The sequence below is a fragment of the Schistocerca serialis genome, chromosome 10, assembly GCF_023864345.2.
Source record: "Schistocerca serialis cubense isolate TAMUIC-IGC-003099 chromosome 10, iqSchSeri2.2, whole genome shotgun sequence".
Taxonomy (NCBI): domain Eukaryota; kingdom Metazoa; phylum Arthropoda; class Insecta; order Orthoptera; family Acrididae; genus Schistocerca; species Schistocerca serialis.
This window is the reverse complement of record NC_064647.1, coordinates 199,373,926-199,394,237: the sequence shown is the minus strand read 5'-3', so window position 1 is coordinate 199,394,237 and position 20,312 is coordinate 199,373,926. Positions and strand designations below refer to the sequence as shown.

The window sequence follows — 20,312 nt, the reverse complement described above, 5'->3', positions numbered from 1 at the left end:
AGACAGCACTGCATTGCGTGGTGTTCCTGCTGCTGCTGCAACTGCCTTAATTGGCAGTTCGTGCAGTCGCTGATTGGCCTCAGACACAAGGCACAGTACTTTGTGCCCATCAAACGTAGCATCTGGGCTGCACGGAAACTGTTGCTAAACTGTTACAGAGCTATCTCTTCTCTGATATCTTGAAAAGACTGGAATAGTCGGACTTAGTCTCATTATACTCTTGATTGCAAATTTAGTAATACTCTCGTAGTTATGACTATGAACCAGCAAACTGATTGTCATCACATATTTTCTTTCAGAAGGGAGTTTACAATAAAAATGGGAAATGTAGTCCCATTTACACTCCTGGAAATGGGAAAAAGAACACATTGACACCGGTGTGTCAGACCCACCATACTTGCTCCGGACACTGCGAGAGGGCTTTACAAACAATGATCACACGCACGGCACAGCGGAAACACCAGGAACCGCGGTGTGGCCGTCGAATGGCGCTAGCTGCGCAGCATTTGTGCACCGCCGCCGTCAGTGTCAGCCAGTTTGCCGTGGCATACGGAGCTCCATCGCAGTCTTTAACACTGGTAGCATGCCGCGACAGCGTGGACGTGAACCGTATGTGCAGTTGACGGACTTTGAGCGAGGGTGTATAGTGGGCATGCGGGAGGCCGGGTGGACGTACCGCCGAATTGCTCAACACGTGGGGCGTGAGGTCTCCACAGTACATCGATGTTGTCGCCAGTGGTCGGCGGAAGGTGCACGTGCCCGTCGACCTGGGACCGGACCGCAGCGACGCACGGATGCACGCCAAGACCGTAGGATCCTACGCAGTGCCGTAGGGGACCGCACCGCCACTTCCCAGCAAATTAGGGACACTGTTGCTCCTGGGGTATCGGCGAGGACCATTCGCAACCGTCTCCATGAAGCTGGGCTACGGTCCCGCACACCGTTAGGCCGTCTTCCGCTCACGCCCCAACATCGTGCAGCCCGCCTCCAGTGGTGTCGCGACAGGCGTGAATGGAGGGACGAATGGAGACGTGTCGTCTTCAGCGATGAGAGTCGCTTCTGCCTTGGTGCCAATGATGGTCGTATGCGTGTTGGGCGCCGTGCAGGTGAGCGCCACAATCAGGACTGCATACGACCGAGGCACACAGGGCCAACACCCGGCATCATGGTGTGGGGAGCGACCTCCTACACTGGCCGTACACCACTGGTGATCGTCGAGGGGACACTGAATAGTGCACGGTACATCCAAACCGTCATCGAACCCATCGTTCTACCATTCCTAGACCGGCAAGAGAACTTGCTGTTCCAACAGGACTATGCACGTCCGCATGTATCCCGTGCCACCCAACGTGCTCTAGAAGGTGTAAGTCAACTACCCTGGCCAGCAAGATCTCCGGATCTGTCCCCCATTGAGCATGTTTGGGACTGGATGAAGCGTCGTCTCACGCGGTCTGCACGTCCAGCACGAACGCTGGTCCAACTGAGGCGCCAGGTGGAAATGGCATGCAAGCCGTTCCACAGGACTACATCCAGCATCTCTACGATCGTCTCCATGGGAGAATAGCAGCCTGCATTGCTGCGAAAGGTGGATATACACTGTACTAGTGCCGACATTGTGCATGCTCTGTTGCCTGTGTCTATGTGCCTGTGGTTCTGTCAGTGCGATCATGTGACGTATCTGACCCCAGGAATGTGTCAATAAAGTTTCCCCTTCCTGGGACAAAGAATTCACGGTGTTCTTATTTCAATTTCCAGGAGTGTATATTTTGACGTGCAGAGTCAACAATAGCCAAGAATATCTGTTAAGAATAATAAGGAATCTATCAATCAACGATACAGTTCTGTGAGCAGTTGACACACCCCTCCCAAAATTAATGCCTCTGACAAAAAGAAACAGCGAGAAGAGTTTGATAAATCACTGATAGTCCTTGTAAAGTTTCCGCCATTATTAGGCAAAAATTTTTACCAAATTTTAATAACTTGATATTGCAAAACATCAGTTGGGATCCTTACCAGAGAGGACTGACGGAGTGCATCGAAAAAGTTCAAAGAAAGGCGGCACGTTTTGTATTATCACGAAATACGGGACAGTGTGTCACAGAAATGATACAGGATTTGGGTTCAAAATGGCTCTGAGCACTATGGGACTTAACATCTATGGTCATCAGTCCCCTAGACCTTAGAACTACTTAAACCTAACTAATGCAACACCCAGTCATCACGAGGCAGAGAAAATCCCTGACCCCGCCGGGAATCGGGGACCCGGTCGCGGGAAGCGAGACCGCACGACCAGGAGCTGCGGACACAAGATTTGGGCTGGACATCATTAAAAGAAAGGCGATTTTCGTTGCGATGGAATCTTCTCACGAAATTCCAATCACCAATCCGAATGCGAAAATACACTCCTGGAAATTTAAATAAGAACACCGTGAATTCATTGTCCCAGGAAGGGGAAACTTTATTGACACATTACTGGGGTCAGATACATCACATGATCGCACTGACAGAACCACAGGCACATAGACACAGGTAACAGAGCATGCACAATGTCGGCACTAGTACAGTGTATATCCACCTTTCGCAGCAATGCAGGCTGCTATTCTCCCATGGGGACGATCGTAGAGATGCTGGATGTAGTCCTGTGGAACGGCTTGCCATGCCATTTCCACCTGGCGCCTCAGTTGGACCAGCGTTCGTGCTGGACGTGCAGACCGCGTGAGACGACGCTTCATCCAGTCCCAAACATGCTCAATGGGGGACAGATCCGGAGATCTTGCTGGCCAGGGTAGTTGACTTACACCTTCTAGAGCACGTTGGGTGGCACGGGATACATGCGGACGTGCATTGTCCTGTTGGAACAGCAAGTTCCCTTGCCGGTCTAGGAATGGTAGAACGATGGGTTCGATGACGGTTTGGATATACCGTCAACTATTCAGTGTCCCCTCGACGATCACCAGTGGTGTACGGCCAGTGTAGGAGATCGCCCCCCACACCATGATGCCGGGTGTTGGCCCTGTGTGCCTCGGTCGTATGCAGTCCTGATTGTGGCGCTCACCTGCACGGCGCCAAACACGCATACGACCATCATTGGCACCAAGGCAGAAGCGACTCTCATCGCTGAAGACGACACGTCTCCATTCGTCCCTCCATTCACGCCTGTCGCGACACCACTGGAGGCGGGCTGCACGATGTTGGGGCGTGAGCGGAAGACGGCCTAACGGTGTGCGGGACCGTAGCCCAGCTTCATGGAGACGGTTGCGATTGGTCCTCGCCGATACCCCAGGAGCAACAGTGTCCCTAATTTGCTGGGAAGTGGCGGTGCGGTCCCCTACGGCACTGCGTAGGATCCTACGGTTTTGGCGTGCATCCGTGCGTCGCTGCGGTCCGGTCCCAGGTCGACGGGCACGTGCACCTTCCGCCGACCACTGGCGACAACATCGATGTACTGTGGAGACCTCACGCCCCACGTGTTGAGCAATTCGGCGGTACGTCCACCCGGCTTCCCGCATGCCCACTATACGCCCTCGCTCAAAGTCCGTCAACTGCACATACGGTTCACGTCCACGCTGTCTCGGCATGCTACCAGTGTTAAAGACTGCGATGGAGCTCCGTATGCCACGGCAAACTGGCTGACACTGACGGCGGCGGTGCACAAATGCTGCGCAGCTAGCGCCATTCGACGGCCAACACCGCGGTTCCTGGTGTGTCCGCTGTGCCGTGCGTGTGATCATTGCTTGTACAGCCCTCTCGCAGTGTCCGGAGCAAGTATGGTGGGTCTGACACACCGGTGTCAATGTGTTCTTTTTTCCATTTCCAGGAGTGTAGTTGCACAGGAAAATCCACACTTCACCCTTACCTAGGAGATGCTGTGTTCGATCGCTCGTGCGCCGACTATAACACAAATTTCAAACTCATTTCAATCTTGATAACCCGCCATTATTACAGCAGTAAGCTACCTAACAACTGCGCCAGACCCTTGCTGTCTTATACAGGCGCTGCCAACCGCAGCGTCGTATTCTGCCTCTTTACGTATCTCTGTGTTTGACTATGCATCCCGGGTTCCCGGGTTCGATTCCCGGCGGGGTCAGGGATTTTCTGTGCCTCGTGATGGCTGGGTGTTGTGTGATGTCCTTAGGTTAGTTAGGTTTAAGTAGTTCTAAGTTCTAGGGGACTGATGACCATAGATGTTAAGTCCCATAGTGCTCAGAGCCATTTGAACCATTTATGACTATGCATACCTACACCAGTTTCTTTGGCGCTTCAATGTGTTTTTCCCATAGGAATGCATGATTACAAATTTTTGTATCTCTCCTCCTACCATTCCTGCTTTGCCCTTCTGCAGTTTGTATGTAGATAGTAATAATTTCAAATATTGCTATTGCAGATGAACAGTAGTCTGTGAAAAAGACAGTGTAAGACTTTTTTTAAAATACATATCGATCTTGCTTTCTGTAATGTCAAAATAAGTTGCTAATAGTTTTATTGTGCATTTGAAAAATTGTAATATTCACAAACATACAAAAACTGTTTACTTTATACCTCTATTTACACTCCTGAAAATGGAAACAAGAACACATTGACACCGGTGTGTCAGACCCACCATACTTGCTCCGGACACTGCGAGAGGGCTGTACAAGCAATGATCACACGCACGGCACAGCGGACACACCAGGAACCGCGGTGTTGGCCGTCGAATGGCGCTAGCTGCGCAGCATTTGTGCACCGCCGCCGTCAGTGTCAGCCAGTTTGCCGTGGCATACGGAGCTCCATCGCAGTCTTTAACACTGGTAGCATGCCGCGACAGCGTGGACGTGAACCGTATGTGCAGTTGACGGACTTTGAGCGAGGGCGTATAGTGGGCATGCGGGAGGCCGGGTGGACGTACCGCCGAATTGCTCAACACGTGGGGCGTGAGGTCTCCACAGTACATCGATGTTGTCGCCAGTGGTCGGCGGAAGGTGCACGTGCCCGTCGACCTGGGACCGGACCGCAGCGACGCACGGATGCACGCCAAGACCATAGGATCCTACGCAGTGCCGTAGGGGACCGCACCGCCACTTCCCAGCAAATTAGGGACACTGTTGCTCCTGGGGTATCGGCGAGGACCATTCGCAACCGTCTCCATGAAGCTGGGCTACGGTCCCGCACACCGTTAGGCCGTCTTCCGCTCACGCCCCAACATCGTGCAGCCCGCCTCCAGTGGTGTCGCGACAGGCGTGAATGGAGGGACGAAAGGAGACGTGTCGTCTTCAGCGATGAGAGTCGCTTCTGTCTTGGGGCCTATGATGGTCGTATGCGTGTTTGGCGCCGTGCAGGTGAGCGCCACAATCAGGACTGCATACGACCGAGGCACACAGGGCCAACACCCGGTATCATGGTGTGGGGAGCGATCTCCTACACTGGCCGTACACCACTGGTGATCGTCGAGGGGACACTGAATAGTGCACGGTACATCCAAACCGTCATCGAACCCATCGTTCTACCATTCCTAGACCGGCAAGGGAACTTGCTGTTCCAACAGGACAATGCACGTACGCATGTATCCCGTGCCACCCAACGTGCTCTAGAAGGTGTAAGTCAACTACCCTGGCCAGCAAGATCTCCGGATCTGTCCACCATTGAGCATGTTTGGGACTGGATGAAGCGTCGTCACAATCAAGGATTGTGTAATAAACCCTTCATTTAGTGTGCAACTCCTGGTTTTGGACTACTTGTATGAATGATGAATTTTCGATAAAAACAATTTATGTAGACAATGGGCAGGATTAACATCTGTACTTATTCAGTTTAGATCTGACCAGCCTCATGTTATTTGCTGAGGACTATTACGTATACGGTTGATACTGATGTTTAGTACCTTTCTCTATGGTCTTCATTTATCTGACAATAGTCCGCCCCTGGTTGTAGAGTGGTCAGCGCGACGGAACATCATACCTAACGGACCGGGTTCGATTCCCGGCTGGGCCGGAGATTTTCTCCGATCAGGGACTGGGTGTTGTGTTGTCCTAACCATCATCATTTCATCCCCATCGACGCGCAAGTCGCCGAAGTGGCGTCATCTCGGAAGACCTGCACCAGGCGAACGGTCTACCCGCCGGGAGGCCCTAGCCACACGGCACTTCCATTTCTATCTACATCTACGTGATTACTCTGCTATTCACAATAAAGAGGGTTCGATGAACCACCTTCAAGATGTCTCTCTACCGTTCCACTCTTCTTTTTTTCTGTGCGAGCCTTGATTTCTCTTATTTTATCGTAATGATAATTTCTCCATATGTAGGTGGGTGCCAACAATGTTTTCGCAATCGGAGGAGAAAACTCGTGATTAAAATTTCATGAGAAGATCCCGTCGCAACGAAAAACGCCTTTGTTTTAATGATTGCCACTCCAATTCACGTATCATGTCTGTGACACTATCTCCCCTATTTCGTGATAATACTAAACGAGGTGCCCTTCTTTGTGCTTTTTCGATGTCATCCGTCAGTCCCACCTGATGCGGATCCCACGTCGCACAGCAGTACTCCAGAATGGGGTGGACAAGCGTGGTGTAAGCAGTCTCTTTGGTAGACCTGTTGCACCTTCTGCCAATGAATCGCAGTCTTTGGTTTGGTCTACCCAGAATATTATCTGTATGATCGTTCCAATGTAGGTTATTTGTAGTTGTAATCCCTAAGTATTTAGTTGAATTTACAGCCTTCAGATTTGTGTGACTTATCGCGCAATCGACATTTAGCTGATTTCTTTTAGTACTCATGTGAACACCATCACACTTTTCCTTATTCAGGGTCAATTGCCAGTTTTCGCACCATACAGATATCTTATCTAAATCATTTTGCAAACACGATTTACTCTACTTATCTGATGACTTTACAAGACGGTAAATGACAGCATCATCTGCAAACAATCTGACAGGGGTATTGAGAGTGTCTCCTAAGTCGTTAATATGGATGAGGAACAATAGAGGGCCTATAACACTTCCTTGGGGAACGCCGGATATTATTTCTGTTTTACTCGATGAGTTTCCGTCTATTACTACGAACTGTGACCTTTCTGACAGGGAATCACGGACCCAGTCGCACAACTGAGGTGATATTCGGTAGGCACGCAGTTTGATTAGAAGACGCTTGTGAGGAACGGTGTCGAAAGCTTTCTGGAAATCAATTTGACATCCCCTGTCGATAGCACTTATTACTTCATAAGTATAAAGAGCTAGTTGTGTTTCGCAAGAACGATATTATTTAAATCCGTGCTGACTACGTGTCAATAAATCGTTTTCTTCGATATACTGCATAATGCTCGAATACAGTATATGTCTGAAAACCCTACTGCAAATCGACGTTAGTGATATGGACCTGTAAGTCAACGGATTGCTCCTACTTCCCTTTTTGGGTATTGGGGTGACTTGAGCAATTTTCCAGTCTTTAGGTGTGGATCTTCCTGTGAGCGAGTGGTTGTATGTACTTGCTAAATATGGAGCTATTTTATCAGCATACTCTGAGAGGAACCTGACTGGTATACAGTCTGGACCGGAGGCCTTGCCTTTATTACGTGATTTAAGCTGCTTCGTTACTCCGAGGATATCTACTTCTACGTCTCTCATCTTGGCAGTTGTTCTTGATTAGAATTCAGGAATATTGACTTCGTCTTCTTTGATGAAGGAGTTTCAGAAAACCGTGTTTAATAACTCTGCTTTAGTGGCACTGTCATCAGTGACTTCACCGTTGTTATCGCGCAGTGAAGGTATTGATTGCGTCTTGCCACTGGTGTGCTTTATGTATGACCATGACAATAGTCAGTATGTAACTATGCACACAAACATAAAATTTATTCGCGACATGGAAACTGAATCAGTCTGTACCATAACGAAAAATTTGGGCAAATGGAGTTCGGTAACTAATCCAACAGCATTCACTAATCGTAGTGAAAATTATTACAGTGATTTTAATAATTCATTACTCAAGGTTCTACTTATTTATTTTTCTTTTACTGCTACTGAAGTTCATGCTGAACGTGCATGCTGGTAAAGTGGCACAAACGTGATATGATGTAATTATTTTTATTACAGCTGGAGACGCTTCAGAGACTCTTCAGTGGACCGATGTGACGGTTGTTCCCAACAAAGTATGTGAGCAGTTCTACGAATCAGGCGCCGTTATTGAAAGCACACTGTGTGCCGGAAACGAGTACACTGGCTCATGCTGGGTGAGTAGAAAGCGTGGTTCATCTTGACCACTAACTTCTAAAAAACTTCTTGTTCTGTGGTGTATTAAACTCTGCGTACTTGTGAAAGTGTAAATGCTTTAGGCAATACACAGTTGTAATTGATTAATGTTGCAACGATTTATTTATTCGAATTAGCAGAATTTGGTGTGCCTGAACTTAGAGGGAGGTGAATATGTTGATACCACACCAGCAAGTAATGTAGGTGGTGATGGAATTATTTATAGTCAGACGCTGTGAAGCTATCAAATATTATTAATTACATAAAAATTAGCCTTGAATATGGCATTTTCAATCTAGAACATAAATAAGGACTAAGAGAACGAGTCTGTGAGACGCAATCAGACAGTAACACAGCTATTTTACTTCCATAAAATGGCTAAGGAGGTATGGCTAGAGGACAAATCTAAAGATGTAGAAGCATACATCACTAAGGGAAAGATAGATACTGCCTCCAGGAAAAAGAGACCTTCAGAGAAAAGAGAATTACCTGTACGAATATCAAGTCAGATGGGAAACCCGTCTTAAGCAAAGAAGGGAAAGCAGAAAGGTGGAAGGAGTATACAGAGGGTCTATACAAGGTACTTCAGTACAATATTATGCAAATGAAAGAGGACGTAGAAGATGAGAAGCGAGATACGATACTGCGAAGAATTTGACAAAGTACTGAAAGACTTAAGTCGAAACAAGACCCCGGGAGTAGACAACGCTCCATTATAACTACTGATAGCCTTGGGAGAGCCAGCCACGACAAAACTCTTCCATCTGGTGAGCAAGGTGTATGAGACAGGCGAAATACCCTCAGACTTCAAGAAGAATATAATAATTCCAATTCCAAGGAAATCAGGTGTTCACAGGTGTGAAAATTACCTAACTATCAGTTTAAAAAGTCACGAAAGCAAAATACTAACACGAATCCTTTACAGAAGAATGGAGAAACAAGTAGAAGCCGACTTCTGGCAAGATGAGTTTAGATTCCGTAGAAATATTGGAATGCGCCAGGCAATACTGACCCTACGACTTATGTTAGAAGATAGATTAAGGAAAGGCAAACCCTCGTTTCTACCACTTGTAGACTTCGAGAAAGCTTTTGACAATATTGACTGGAATACACTTTCAAATTCTGAAGGAGGCAGGGGTAAAATACATGGAACGAAAGGCTATTTACAATTTGTACAGAAACCAGATGACATTTATAAGAGTCGAGGGGCACGAAAGGGAAGTAGTGTTCAAAAAAATGTTCAAATGTGTGTGAAATCTTACGGGACTTAACTGCTAAGGTCATCAGTCCCTAAACTTACACACTAATTAACCTAAACACACCCACCTATGCCCGAAGGAGGACTCGAACCTCTGCACAGTCCATTACTGGAGCGCCTTAGACCGCTCGGCTAATCACGCGCGGCGGGAAGTAGTGGTTGAGAAGGGAGTGAGACAGGGTTGTAGCCTATCCCCGATGTTACTCAATCTGTATATTGAGCAAGCAGTAAAGGAAACAAAACAAAAATTTGGAGTAGGAATTAAAATTCAAGGAGAAGAAATAAAAGCTTTGAGGTTCGCCGATGACATTTTAATTCTATCAGAGACAGCAAAGGACTTGGAAGAGCAGCTGAACGGAATGGACAGTGACTTGAAAGGAGGATGTGAGGTGAACATCAACAAAAACCAAAACGAGGATAATGGAATATAGTCGAATTAAATCAGGTGTTGCTGAGGGAGTTAGATTAGGAAATGAGATAAAGTAGTAGAAGAGTTCTACTGTTTGGACAGCAAAATGACTGATAATGATAGAAGTATGCAGGATATAAAATGTGGACTGGCAATCGCAAGAAAAGCGTTTCTGAAGAAAAATTTGTAAACATCAAGTGTACATTTAAGTGTCAGGAAGTTCTTTCTGAAAGTATTTGTTTGGAGTGTAGCCATGTATGGATGTGAAACATGGACGATAAGTAGTTTAGACGAGAAGAGCATAGAAGCTTTTGAAATCTGGTGCTACAGAAAAATGCTGAAGGCTAGATGGGTAGTTCACGTAACTAGTGAAGAGGTACTAGGTAGAATTGGGGAGAAGAGGATTTTGTGGCACAACTTGGCTAGAGGAAGGGATCCGTTGGTAGGACACGCTCTGAGGCACCAAGGAATCACCAATTTAGTACTGGAGGGAAGCGTGGGGGGGACTAAAAACGTACAAGGAGACAAAGATTTGAATACAGTAATCAGATTCAGAGAGATTTAGGTTGCAGTAGTTACTGGGAGATGAAGGGTACCATGGAGAGTAGCATGGAGACCTGCATCAAACCAGTCTTTGGACTGAAGACCACAACAACACAAAATAGATGCAATTCGAATACGTATAGCTTTATTGCAGTGAACACTTACAAAGTTTATTTTCACGCAGTTAATATATTTTATGAGGCAGTAGACTCAACAACCACTAACATTCCCCCTTCATGAGTTATTACACAGTACCACATTCCTGGATGTAAGTCTTCACAGATTTTGGATCGGAGAACCGTAGTGCACTTCATGAGTGGTTTCTGCAGTGGTGGTTAACTGCCACTGTGAGAGTGTAGCAGCACAAAGGAAACAGTGCCTTCTATACTCGTATTCTTTGGTTATTATGTACTAGGCCGCGAGTCTGATACTCTGGAAGCTTTGGTATGCTACGTAACTTTTTCGAGCAGCAGGGGCATTGCCCAGACGCTGCGACATTGTTTCAGTACGTAATAAGCAGACATGCCAGCAGGTCTGTGCCGGGAGTTGGAAGTGTTAGTCAGGACATAAAGATTGGGATCAGTTGCTGTAAAAGTTAAAACCGGTGTTCAATGGAAGGTTTGTACTATGAAGTTGAGTCGTTATTCTTTAATAATTACATATGTCCTACTCGCTAGAATTTACGCCTGTAATAAACGTAGGAACTGTCATCGAAGAAAGAATTAATATTAATATGATAGTGACCTTTCCAGGCTGATAGCTTGTCACTGTCAACTGCGAAAATGTGGGTGAGGAATGCATAAACAAGGAACTAGAATTCGTGGAAATCAGTATACCGCGTTCATGTACGTCATATTTTCTTTTTCAGGAGATCCTGATGACGTGCAGTTATACATTTGTTGACAGTTAATTACAGACAAATCATGAACAATTAGGTACATCGCTTTTTCTACTTTGGACATGATCTGTTGTTGGTCGTCTCCTTTAAAAGTCCAGTCAGCAGACAATAAGTGCTTGGTAATGTAATTGACTGGAATACTCTCTTTCAAATTCTGAAGGCGGCAGGGGTAAAATACAGAGAGCGAAAGGCTATTTACAATTTGTACAGAAACCAGATGGCAGTTATAAGAGTCGAGGGACATGAAAGAGAAGCAGTGGTTTGGAATGGAGTAAGACAGGGTTGTAGCCTCTCCCCGATGTTGTTCAATTTGTATATTGAACAAGCAGTAAAGGAAACAAAAGAAAAATTCGGAGTAGGTATTATAGTCAATGGAGAAGAAATAAAAACGTTTAGTTTCGCCGATGACATTGTAATTCCGTTAGAGACAGCAAAGGACTTGGAAGATCAGTTGAACGGAATGGACAGTGTCTTGAAAGGAGGATATAAGATGAACATCAACAAAAGCAAAACGAGGATAATGGAATGTAGTCGAATTAAATCGGGTGATGCTGAGGGAATTAGATTAGGAAATGAGACACTTGAAGTAGTAAAGGAGTTTTGCTATTTGGGGATCAAAATAACTGATGATGGTCGAAGTAGAGAGGATATAAAATGTAGACTGGCAATGGCAAGGAAATCGTTTCTGAAGAAGAAAAATTTGTTAACATCCAGTATTGATTTAAGTGTCAGGAAGTCATTTCTGAAAGTATTCGTATCTAGTGTAGCCATTTATGGAAGTGAAACATGGACGATAAATAGTTGGGACAAGAAGAGAATAGAAGCTTTCGAAATGTGGTGCTACAGAAGAATGCTGAAGATTAGATGGGTAGATCACATAACTAATGCGGAGGTATTGAATAGGATTGGGGAGAAGAGAAGTTTGTGGCACAACTTGACCAGAAGAAGGGATCGGTTGGTAGGACATGTTCTGAGGCATCAAGGGATCACCAATTTAGTATTGGAGGGCAGCGTGGAGGGTCAAAATCGTAAAGAGAGATCAAGAGATGAATACACTAAGCAGATTCAGAAGGATGTAGTTGCAGTAGGTACTGGGAGATGAAAAAGCTTGCACAGGATAGAGTAGCATGGAGAGCTGCATCAAACCAGTCTCAGGACTGAAGACCACAACAACAACAATGTAATTGAAATTACGGAGGGATAGTTTTCAACTGTTGTACTGTGTTACGACGCAGTTTTCGAATCTGTCTGTCATGGAGATGAACTATTATTTAAATTGAAACTGAAATGGGGAGAAAGTAAAGTAAAGTAAAGGAACTATTGATATCAGCTGCATAGGGACGTCAAGCGCAGTCAGCGGCGACGAGTGAAATATGCTTTACCGGGATTCGAACTCGGGAGCTCCTGCTTACTATACAGCTGCGTTAACCACTGCACCATACAAGCACAGTGTTTATCACAACTGCGGGGACTATATCGGCAGGCCACTAGGCGGACTCCTACTTCCACCTACCGCCACATATCCACAGTCGCCATCCATGTCCTCCAAGGCCGGCCGCTGTGGCCGAGCGGTTCTTGGCGCTTCAGTCCGGAACCGCGCACTGCTACAGTCGCAGGTTCGAATTCTGCCTCGGGCGTGGATGTGTGTGATATGCTTAGGGTGGTTACGTTTGAACTGATATCTTCGAAACGACAGAAAATTAAGAAGAAAATATATGGATGAGCGGGAAGAACTAGGAAACTACTGACTGAAACAGGGGAAAGGAACACAGTAGAAGATGATTGGGTAGTTTTCAGAGACGAAATAGTGACTGCAGACGAGGATGAAATACACTACTGGCCATTAAAACTGCTACACCACGACGTGCTACAGACGCGAAATTTGACAGACAGGAGTAAGATGTAGTTGTGGTACAGGTTACCCTCCTCCACGTACCATACGGTGGCTTGCGGAATATGTATGTAGATGTAGATGCAGATGCAGATGTAGACCAAGTGTAGGCATATTACATTACGTCCCTGGCAGTTTCTGCTATGGGAGTGTCTGGCATCATCATGCTTACGTCATGTGCAAACAGACAGGTGCGCCATTTGTGTAGCTTACGATGTAATATGGTTCGTAAGCATTCTTAATACGTGCAGCAGAAGTGTAAGGAAATAACTGTCTGTACTGCAGGGGGACCTCGGCAGCCCGCTTGTTGTCAAGACCGGCGGAGGCTACAAGCAGATCGGGGTGTCCAGCTTCCTTCCGGAGGGGGAAGGCTGTGACGTGGCCGGGGCAGCCGCTGCCTACGTCAGAATCACCTCCGTCCTCGACTGGATCACCAGCAACGCCATTAGCGTTTAGCCACAAACTGGTGTTGCCTACGAGCACATCCGTTGTGGCGCCTTCTCCCAGTGTTTAACTAAATTCAACAGCATTTGCTTCTAATGTACTTCTGTTGCTGTTTCATCGCAAATCTGGTGGTGTAGGTACTGCATTTAACTGTATAAAGGTTCATATTAAAACTGTATAAAGGTTCATATTAAAAAATCAGGACGTAAGATTCAGTGATTTGCAACCATATGGTCTCGAACCTCTGTCCTCAGTCTTCATGTACCATATATGTTACTTCCATCTTTCACGTTTTTCTAGCTCAGGAAATAAACTAAACTCGCAGTGCTCGATTACCGCATGTCCTTCCTGTGCACCATTTGTTTTCGTTTCCGCATGCTCCCAAAAGGTGGCAGCATCTGCTTGAAGAAAGCCACTTAGCTCTTTGTAGGCATTTCTTCTGTTTGTTTTTAGCAACTTTTCAGTAAATTGTTAATTAATTGAAACCCTCACCTGCCGACAGGTGATATTGATGTACCTCGATGGGGACAGCTGAAAATGAGTGCCCCGACCGGGACTCGAACCCGGGATCTCCTGTTTACATGGTAGACGCTCTATCCATCTGAGCCTCTGAAGACACAGATAAATAGCGCGACTGCAGGGACTTATCCCTTGCACGTTTCCCGTGATCTCCACATTCCCAACTGTCCACAATCTACATACGTATTGTACCTAATAGATATTTGCCCATCCACTCATTAATCGCGCACGCTTTGGCGATTCCCGTAAGAGTTCGGGTAACCTGTGCACATTCGCTCAGACGAAGGTCAATGGCTGGGTAGCCTTTAACTATATATATGAAGATAGTAACTGTTGTCGAAAGAAGAGATACCATTGATGACCGTGCAGCTTCTATACAATAAATGATAATACCCATCGAGGTATATCAATAACACCTGTCGGCAGCTGCGGGTTTCAAATAATTATCATTTATTCTAGAGAAGCTGCACGGTCATCAATGGTATCTGTTCTTTCGAGAACAGTTACTATCTTCATTTTCAGTAAAATGTGTTTAGAATATGTTATAGTATGCTAACACACCCTATTCTATCGAATAAGTGGATCTTCACTTGATGACAACATTACAGAGTTATATTCCTTTGTATCTAGCACTAGGTCAACATCCAGGAACGACCTGTACTTTTACATTAAAGTGACATTTTTTCATAGTTTCAGATGTTTGACATAAGTTTTTCTGAACATTGCAAATATATCAGTTACTTTCTAACATGAATAGTATTCACTTCAAACACGTCCTAATACTTAGTGAATCACACCGATTTTTTCAAATTTAATATTTTTGTCTCATTTTGTCCCAGAACGATGCAGTGACCACTAATATAAATATTTCATTAATAAATTGAAAGGTCAGGACTGTGGAAGTTATACAGGCTATGGGTACAGAATTTGGATTAAGATGTTGTTCCACAGCTCATTGTAATTTAAATTTCCTTTTATTTTATTTATTTATTTATTGTTCCGTGGGACCACATTTAGGAGAAGTCTCCATGGTCATGGAACGAGTCAATACATGAAATTATAACACGATTGTAGAAACAGATAAAATGAAACAAGTCGTTAGTTTAAATAAAGAAAATCAAGAATGTAACACTGGAATTTGCTTAATTTTTTATCTCTTCCAGGAGCTCCTCGACAGAATAGAAGGAGAGAGCCATGAGGAAACTCTTCAGTTTAGACTTAAAAGTGTTTGGGCTACTGCTAAGATTTTTGAGTTCTTGTGGTAGCTTATTGAAAATGGATGCAGCAGAATACTGCACTCCTTTCTGCACAAGAGTCAAGGAAGTGCATTCCACATGCAGATTTGATTTCTGCCTAGTATTAACTGAGTGAAAGCTGCTAACTCTTGGGAATAAGCTAATATTGCTAACAACAAACGACATTAAAGAAAATACATACTGTGAGGGCAATGTCAAAATTCCCAGACTATTGAATTGGGGTCGACAAGAGGTTTTCGAACTTACACCATACATAGCTAGAACAGCCCGTTTTTGAGCCAAAAATACCCTTTTTGAATCAGAAGAATTACCCCAAAAAATAATACCATATGACATAAGCGTATGAAAATATGCGAAGTATACTACTTTTCGTGTTGAAATGTCACTTATTTCAGATACTGTTCTAATGGTAAATAAAGCGGCATTTAGTTTCTGAACAAGATCCTGAACATGGGCTTTCCACAACAGCTTACTATCTATCCGTACGCCTAGGAACTTGAACTGTTCCGTCTCGCTTATAACATGCCCATTCTGTCTGATTAAAATGTCAGTTCTTGTTGAATTGTGGGTTAGAAACTGTAAAAACTGAGTCTTACTGTGATTTAGCATCAAATTATTTTCCACAAGCCACGAACTTACTTCATGAACTACATTATTTGATAATGTTTCAATATTACACACAAGATCCTTCACTACCAAGGTGGTGTCATCAGCAAACAGAAATATTTTTGAATCACCTGTAATACTAGAAGGCATATCATTTACATAAATAAGGAACAGCAGTGGCCCCAGCACCGACCCTTGGGGAACGCCCCATTTAACAGTGCCCCATTGGGACTGAACATCATTACCACTCTCAATATTGCGGAGGATTACCTTCTGCTTTCTGTTCTTAAAGTAGGAGGCGAACCAATTGTAAGCTACTCCCCTTACTCCATAATGTTCCAACTTCTGCAGTAATATTTTGTGGTCAACACAGTCAAAAGCCTTCGTTAAATCAAAGAAAACACCTAACGTTCTCAACCTTTTATTTAATCCGTCCAAAACCTCACAGAGAAAAGAGAATATAGCATTTTCAGTTGTTAAGCCATTTCTAAAACCAAACTGTACATTTGACAGCAAATTATGTGAATTTAAATGCTGCAGTAACCTTGTATATACAAGCCTCTCGATAACTTTAGCAAACACCGATGGCATAGAAACAGGTCTATAATTGTCAACATTATCCCTGTCTCCATTTTTATAAAGTGGCTTCACTACCGAGTACTTTAATCGGTCAGGAAACCGAGCACTGCTAAAGGAAAAGTTACAGATATGGCTAAGTACTGAGCTAATATACGTGGAACAATACTTCAGTATTCTGCTAGATACCCCGTCATATCCATGAGAGTTCTTGGTCTTTAGTGATTTAATTATTAACTCAATCTCCCTCTTGTCAGTATCATGGAGGAGCATTTCAGGTAACAGTCTCGGAACACTTTTTTCTAAGAGCGCTATATGATTCCCTGTTGGGACTAGGTTTCTATTTAGTTCACCTGCTATATTCAGAAAGTGATTATTAAGTACTGTACATATATGCGACTTATCAGCAACACGGACATCCCCACTACGCACTGATTCTATATCCTCGACCTGTGTGGTTGTTTCATATACATAACCCATAGTAGTGGACTTGAGGCTTTCAGAAATCTGAGCTTCCTTCTACTCGTACTATGAGTTCAAAACAGATAAAAATGAAACATAATAGCAATAAGGTATTGTTAATTTTGGGCAGAAAAGTCCTGACAGCATCATCCATTTTTTTCAGTGTCATTACGACAGACGCAATTGCACGTGTTATATTTCGCTGACATGTGCGTCAACACTTCCTTACCTCCAAGGCAATTACAGGTATTATTGCATCCTGCCACATGCCAAGGCCAAGGGCGGCATGGGAGGGGAGAGGAGGGCCCTCCCCCCTACACACCTACATGCTTTGATAAAGCACCCCCATACTGAGAGCCCCCTCTCTGTCTGCAAAGTGTCTGAACTGCTAAAAATTTGTCAAATTTGTTTGCATTACTGACTTCCAGTAAGTCGTTTAAAACTGGCTAACCAATCACATTGGTAATTTTGATTTAAAACTCCATATCATTTGCCGTGGATATTGGAAAGAGTAGACGATAAATTTCTCTATTAATTGCTAAAAACCGACATTTACTTATAAAATATGAATAATAAAATAAGAATTTGAATTGGTTGAAAATGATTTTTACATTAAATATTATCCCATAAGCTCTATTTCACATCCCAGTACCTCCTGTCACCAGCAGATGGCTATACTGAAAAATTGAGTGTACTCCGATATCTGTACCGCATCAATAGACGAATCCACTGTTTACATCGCCCTTAGTTCGTTGGTCGGACCATAAGTAAATAATTATCCTTTTACCAGTAGATGGCTCTACACTACAAAAACATAATAATGGTAAATTAATCATTTTCCACGGATAAGACGACGTAATATTGTAAAATGTCAGCAAACTACGTCGTCACAGCAAAAACTGCGATGATCACACCGAGTATGCAGGCCTTAGTTGACGTTAATACGCAAAAAACACTGTAAGACTCAAATCAATTAATGAGACGTCAAAATATTGCAAAAACATGTCTGCAATGTATTCAAAAATGTGAGATAATTTCCGCATATGCACATATTCTCTTGACTCGTGGCAAAAATTCAAAAGTGTGTACCCCATTGTTTAATTCCATGTCTAATAACAGATGACATTTTAGAAGTTAGACTTAATAAATACATGTAATAAAAGTAATCTAACCACGCTTGCAATTGCAGAAAAAACGTGTTGCCTAAAATACTACGCTAAGCAAGCGGATCCCCCCCCCCCCCCCCCCAACCATGGACCTTGCCGTTGGTGGGGAGGCTTGCGTGCCTCAGCGATACAGATAGCCGTACGTAGGTGCAACCACAACGGAGGAGTATCTGTTGAGAGGCCAGACAAACGTATGGTTCCTGAAGAGGGGCAGCAGCCTTTTCAGTAGTTACAGGGGCAACGATCTGGATGATTGACTGATCTGGCCTTGTAACACTAACCAAAACGGCCTTGCTGTGCTGGTACTGCGAACGGCTGAAAGCATGGGGAAACTACGGCCGTAATTTTTCCCGAGGGCATGCAGCTTTACTGTATGGTTAATGATGATGGCGTCCTCTTGGGTAAAATATTCCGGAGGTAAAATAGTCCCCCATTCGGATCTCCGGGCGGGGACTACTCAGGAGGACATCGTTATCAGGAGAAAGAAAACTGGCGTTCTACGGATCGGAGCGTGGAATGTCAGATCTCTTAATCGGGCAGGTATGTTAGAAAATTTAAAAAGGGAAATGGATAAGTTAAAGTTGGATATAGTGGGAATTACTGAAGTTCGGTGGCAGGAGGAACAAGACTTTTGGTCAGTTGAATACATGGTTGTAAATACAAAATCGAATAGGGGTAATGCAGGAGTGGGTTTAATAATGAATAAAACAATAGGAATGCGGGTAAGCTACTACAAACAGCACAGCGAACGCATTGTTGTGGCCAAGATAGACACGAAGCCCACGCCTACGACAGTAGTACAAGTCTATATGCCAACTAGCTCTGCAGATGACGAAGAAATTGAAGAAATGTATGATAAGATAAAAGAAATTATTCAGATAGTGAAGGGAGACGAAAATTTAATAGTCATGGGTGACTGGAATTTGATAGTGCGAAAAGGAAGTGAAGGAAACGTAGTAGGTGAATATGGATTGGGGGAAAGAAATGAAAGAGGAAGCCGCCTGGTGGAATTTTGCACAGAGTACAACTTAATCATAGCTAACACCTGGTTCAAGAATCATAAAAGAAGGTTGTATGCATGGAAGAAGCCTGGAGATACAGACAGGTTTCAGATAGATTATATAATGGTAAGACAGGGATTTAGGAACCAGGTTTTAAATTGTAAGACATTTCCACGGGCAAATGTGGACTCTGACCACAATCTATTGGTTATGAACTGTAGATTAAAACGGAAGAAACTGCAAAAAGGTGGGAATTTAAGGAGATGGGACCTGGATAAACTGAAAGAACCAGAGGTTGTACAGAGTTTCAGGGAGAGCATGAGGGAACAATTGACAAGGATGGGGGAAAGAAATACAGTAGAAGAAGAATCGGTGGCTTTGAGACATGAAGTAGTGAAGGCAGCAGAGGATCAAGTAGGTAAAAAGACGAGGGCTAGTAGAAATCCTTGGGTGACAGAAGAAATATTGAATTTAATTGATGAAAGGATAAAATATAAGAATGCAGTAAATGAAGCCGGCAAAAAGGAATACAAACGTCTCAAAAATGAGATCGACAGGAAGTGCAAAATGGCTAAGCAGGCATGGCTAGAGGACAAATGTAAGGATGTAGAGCCCTATATCACTAGGGGTAAGATAAATACTGCCTACAGGAAAATTAAAGAGACCTTTGGAGAAAAGAGAACCACTTGTATGAATATCAAGAGCTCAGATGGGAACCCAGTTCTAAGCACAGAAGGGAAAGCAGAAAGGTGGAAGGAGTATATAGAGGGTCGATACAAGGGCGATGTACTTGAGGGCAATGGTATAGAAATGGATGAGGCTGTAGTTGAAGATGAAATGGGAGATACGATACTGCGTGAAGAGTTTGATAGAGCATTGAAAGACCTAAGACGAAACAAGGCCCCGGGAGTAGACAACATTCCATTAGAACTAATGATGGCCTTGGGAGAGCCAGTCCTGATAAAACTCTTCCATCTGGTGAGAAAAATGTACGAGACAGGCGAAATACCCTCAGACTTCAAGAAGAATATAATAATTCAAATCCCAAAGAAAACAGGCTTT

The 20,312-nt window shown here is 44.3% G+C and overlaps 1 protein-coding gene across 1 annotated transcript in view; it reads left to right on the top strand.

Moving 5' to 3' along the window:
- The window catches only part of LOC126424684 (venom protease-like), a 57,420-nt gene extending 43,744 nt beyond the window's left edge, over positions 1-13,676 (top strand). Inside the window, exons 4-5 of the mRNA XM_050087411.1 lie at positions 8,066-8,202; positions 13,506-13,676. Of these exons, the coding sequence (XP_049943368.1) occupies positions 8,066-8,202; positions 13,506-13,676 (308 nt within the window). The remainder of the gene's footprint in view (positions 1-8,065; positions 8,203-13,505) is intronic.
- Positions 13,677-20,312: the final 6,636 nt, after the last annotated feature.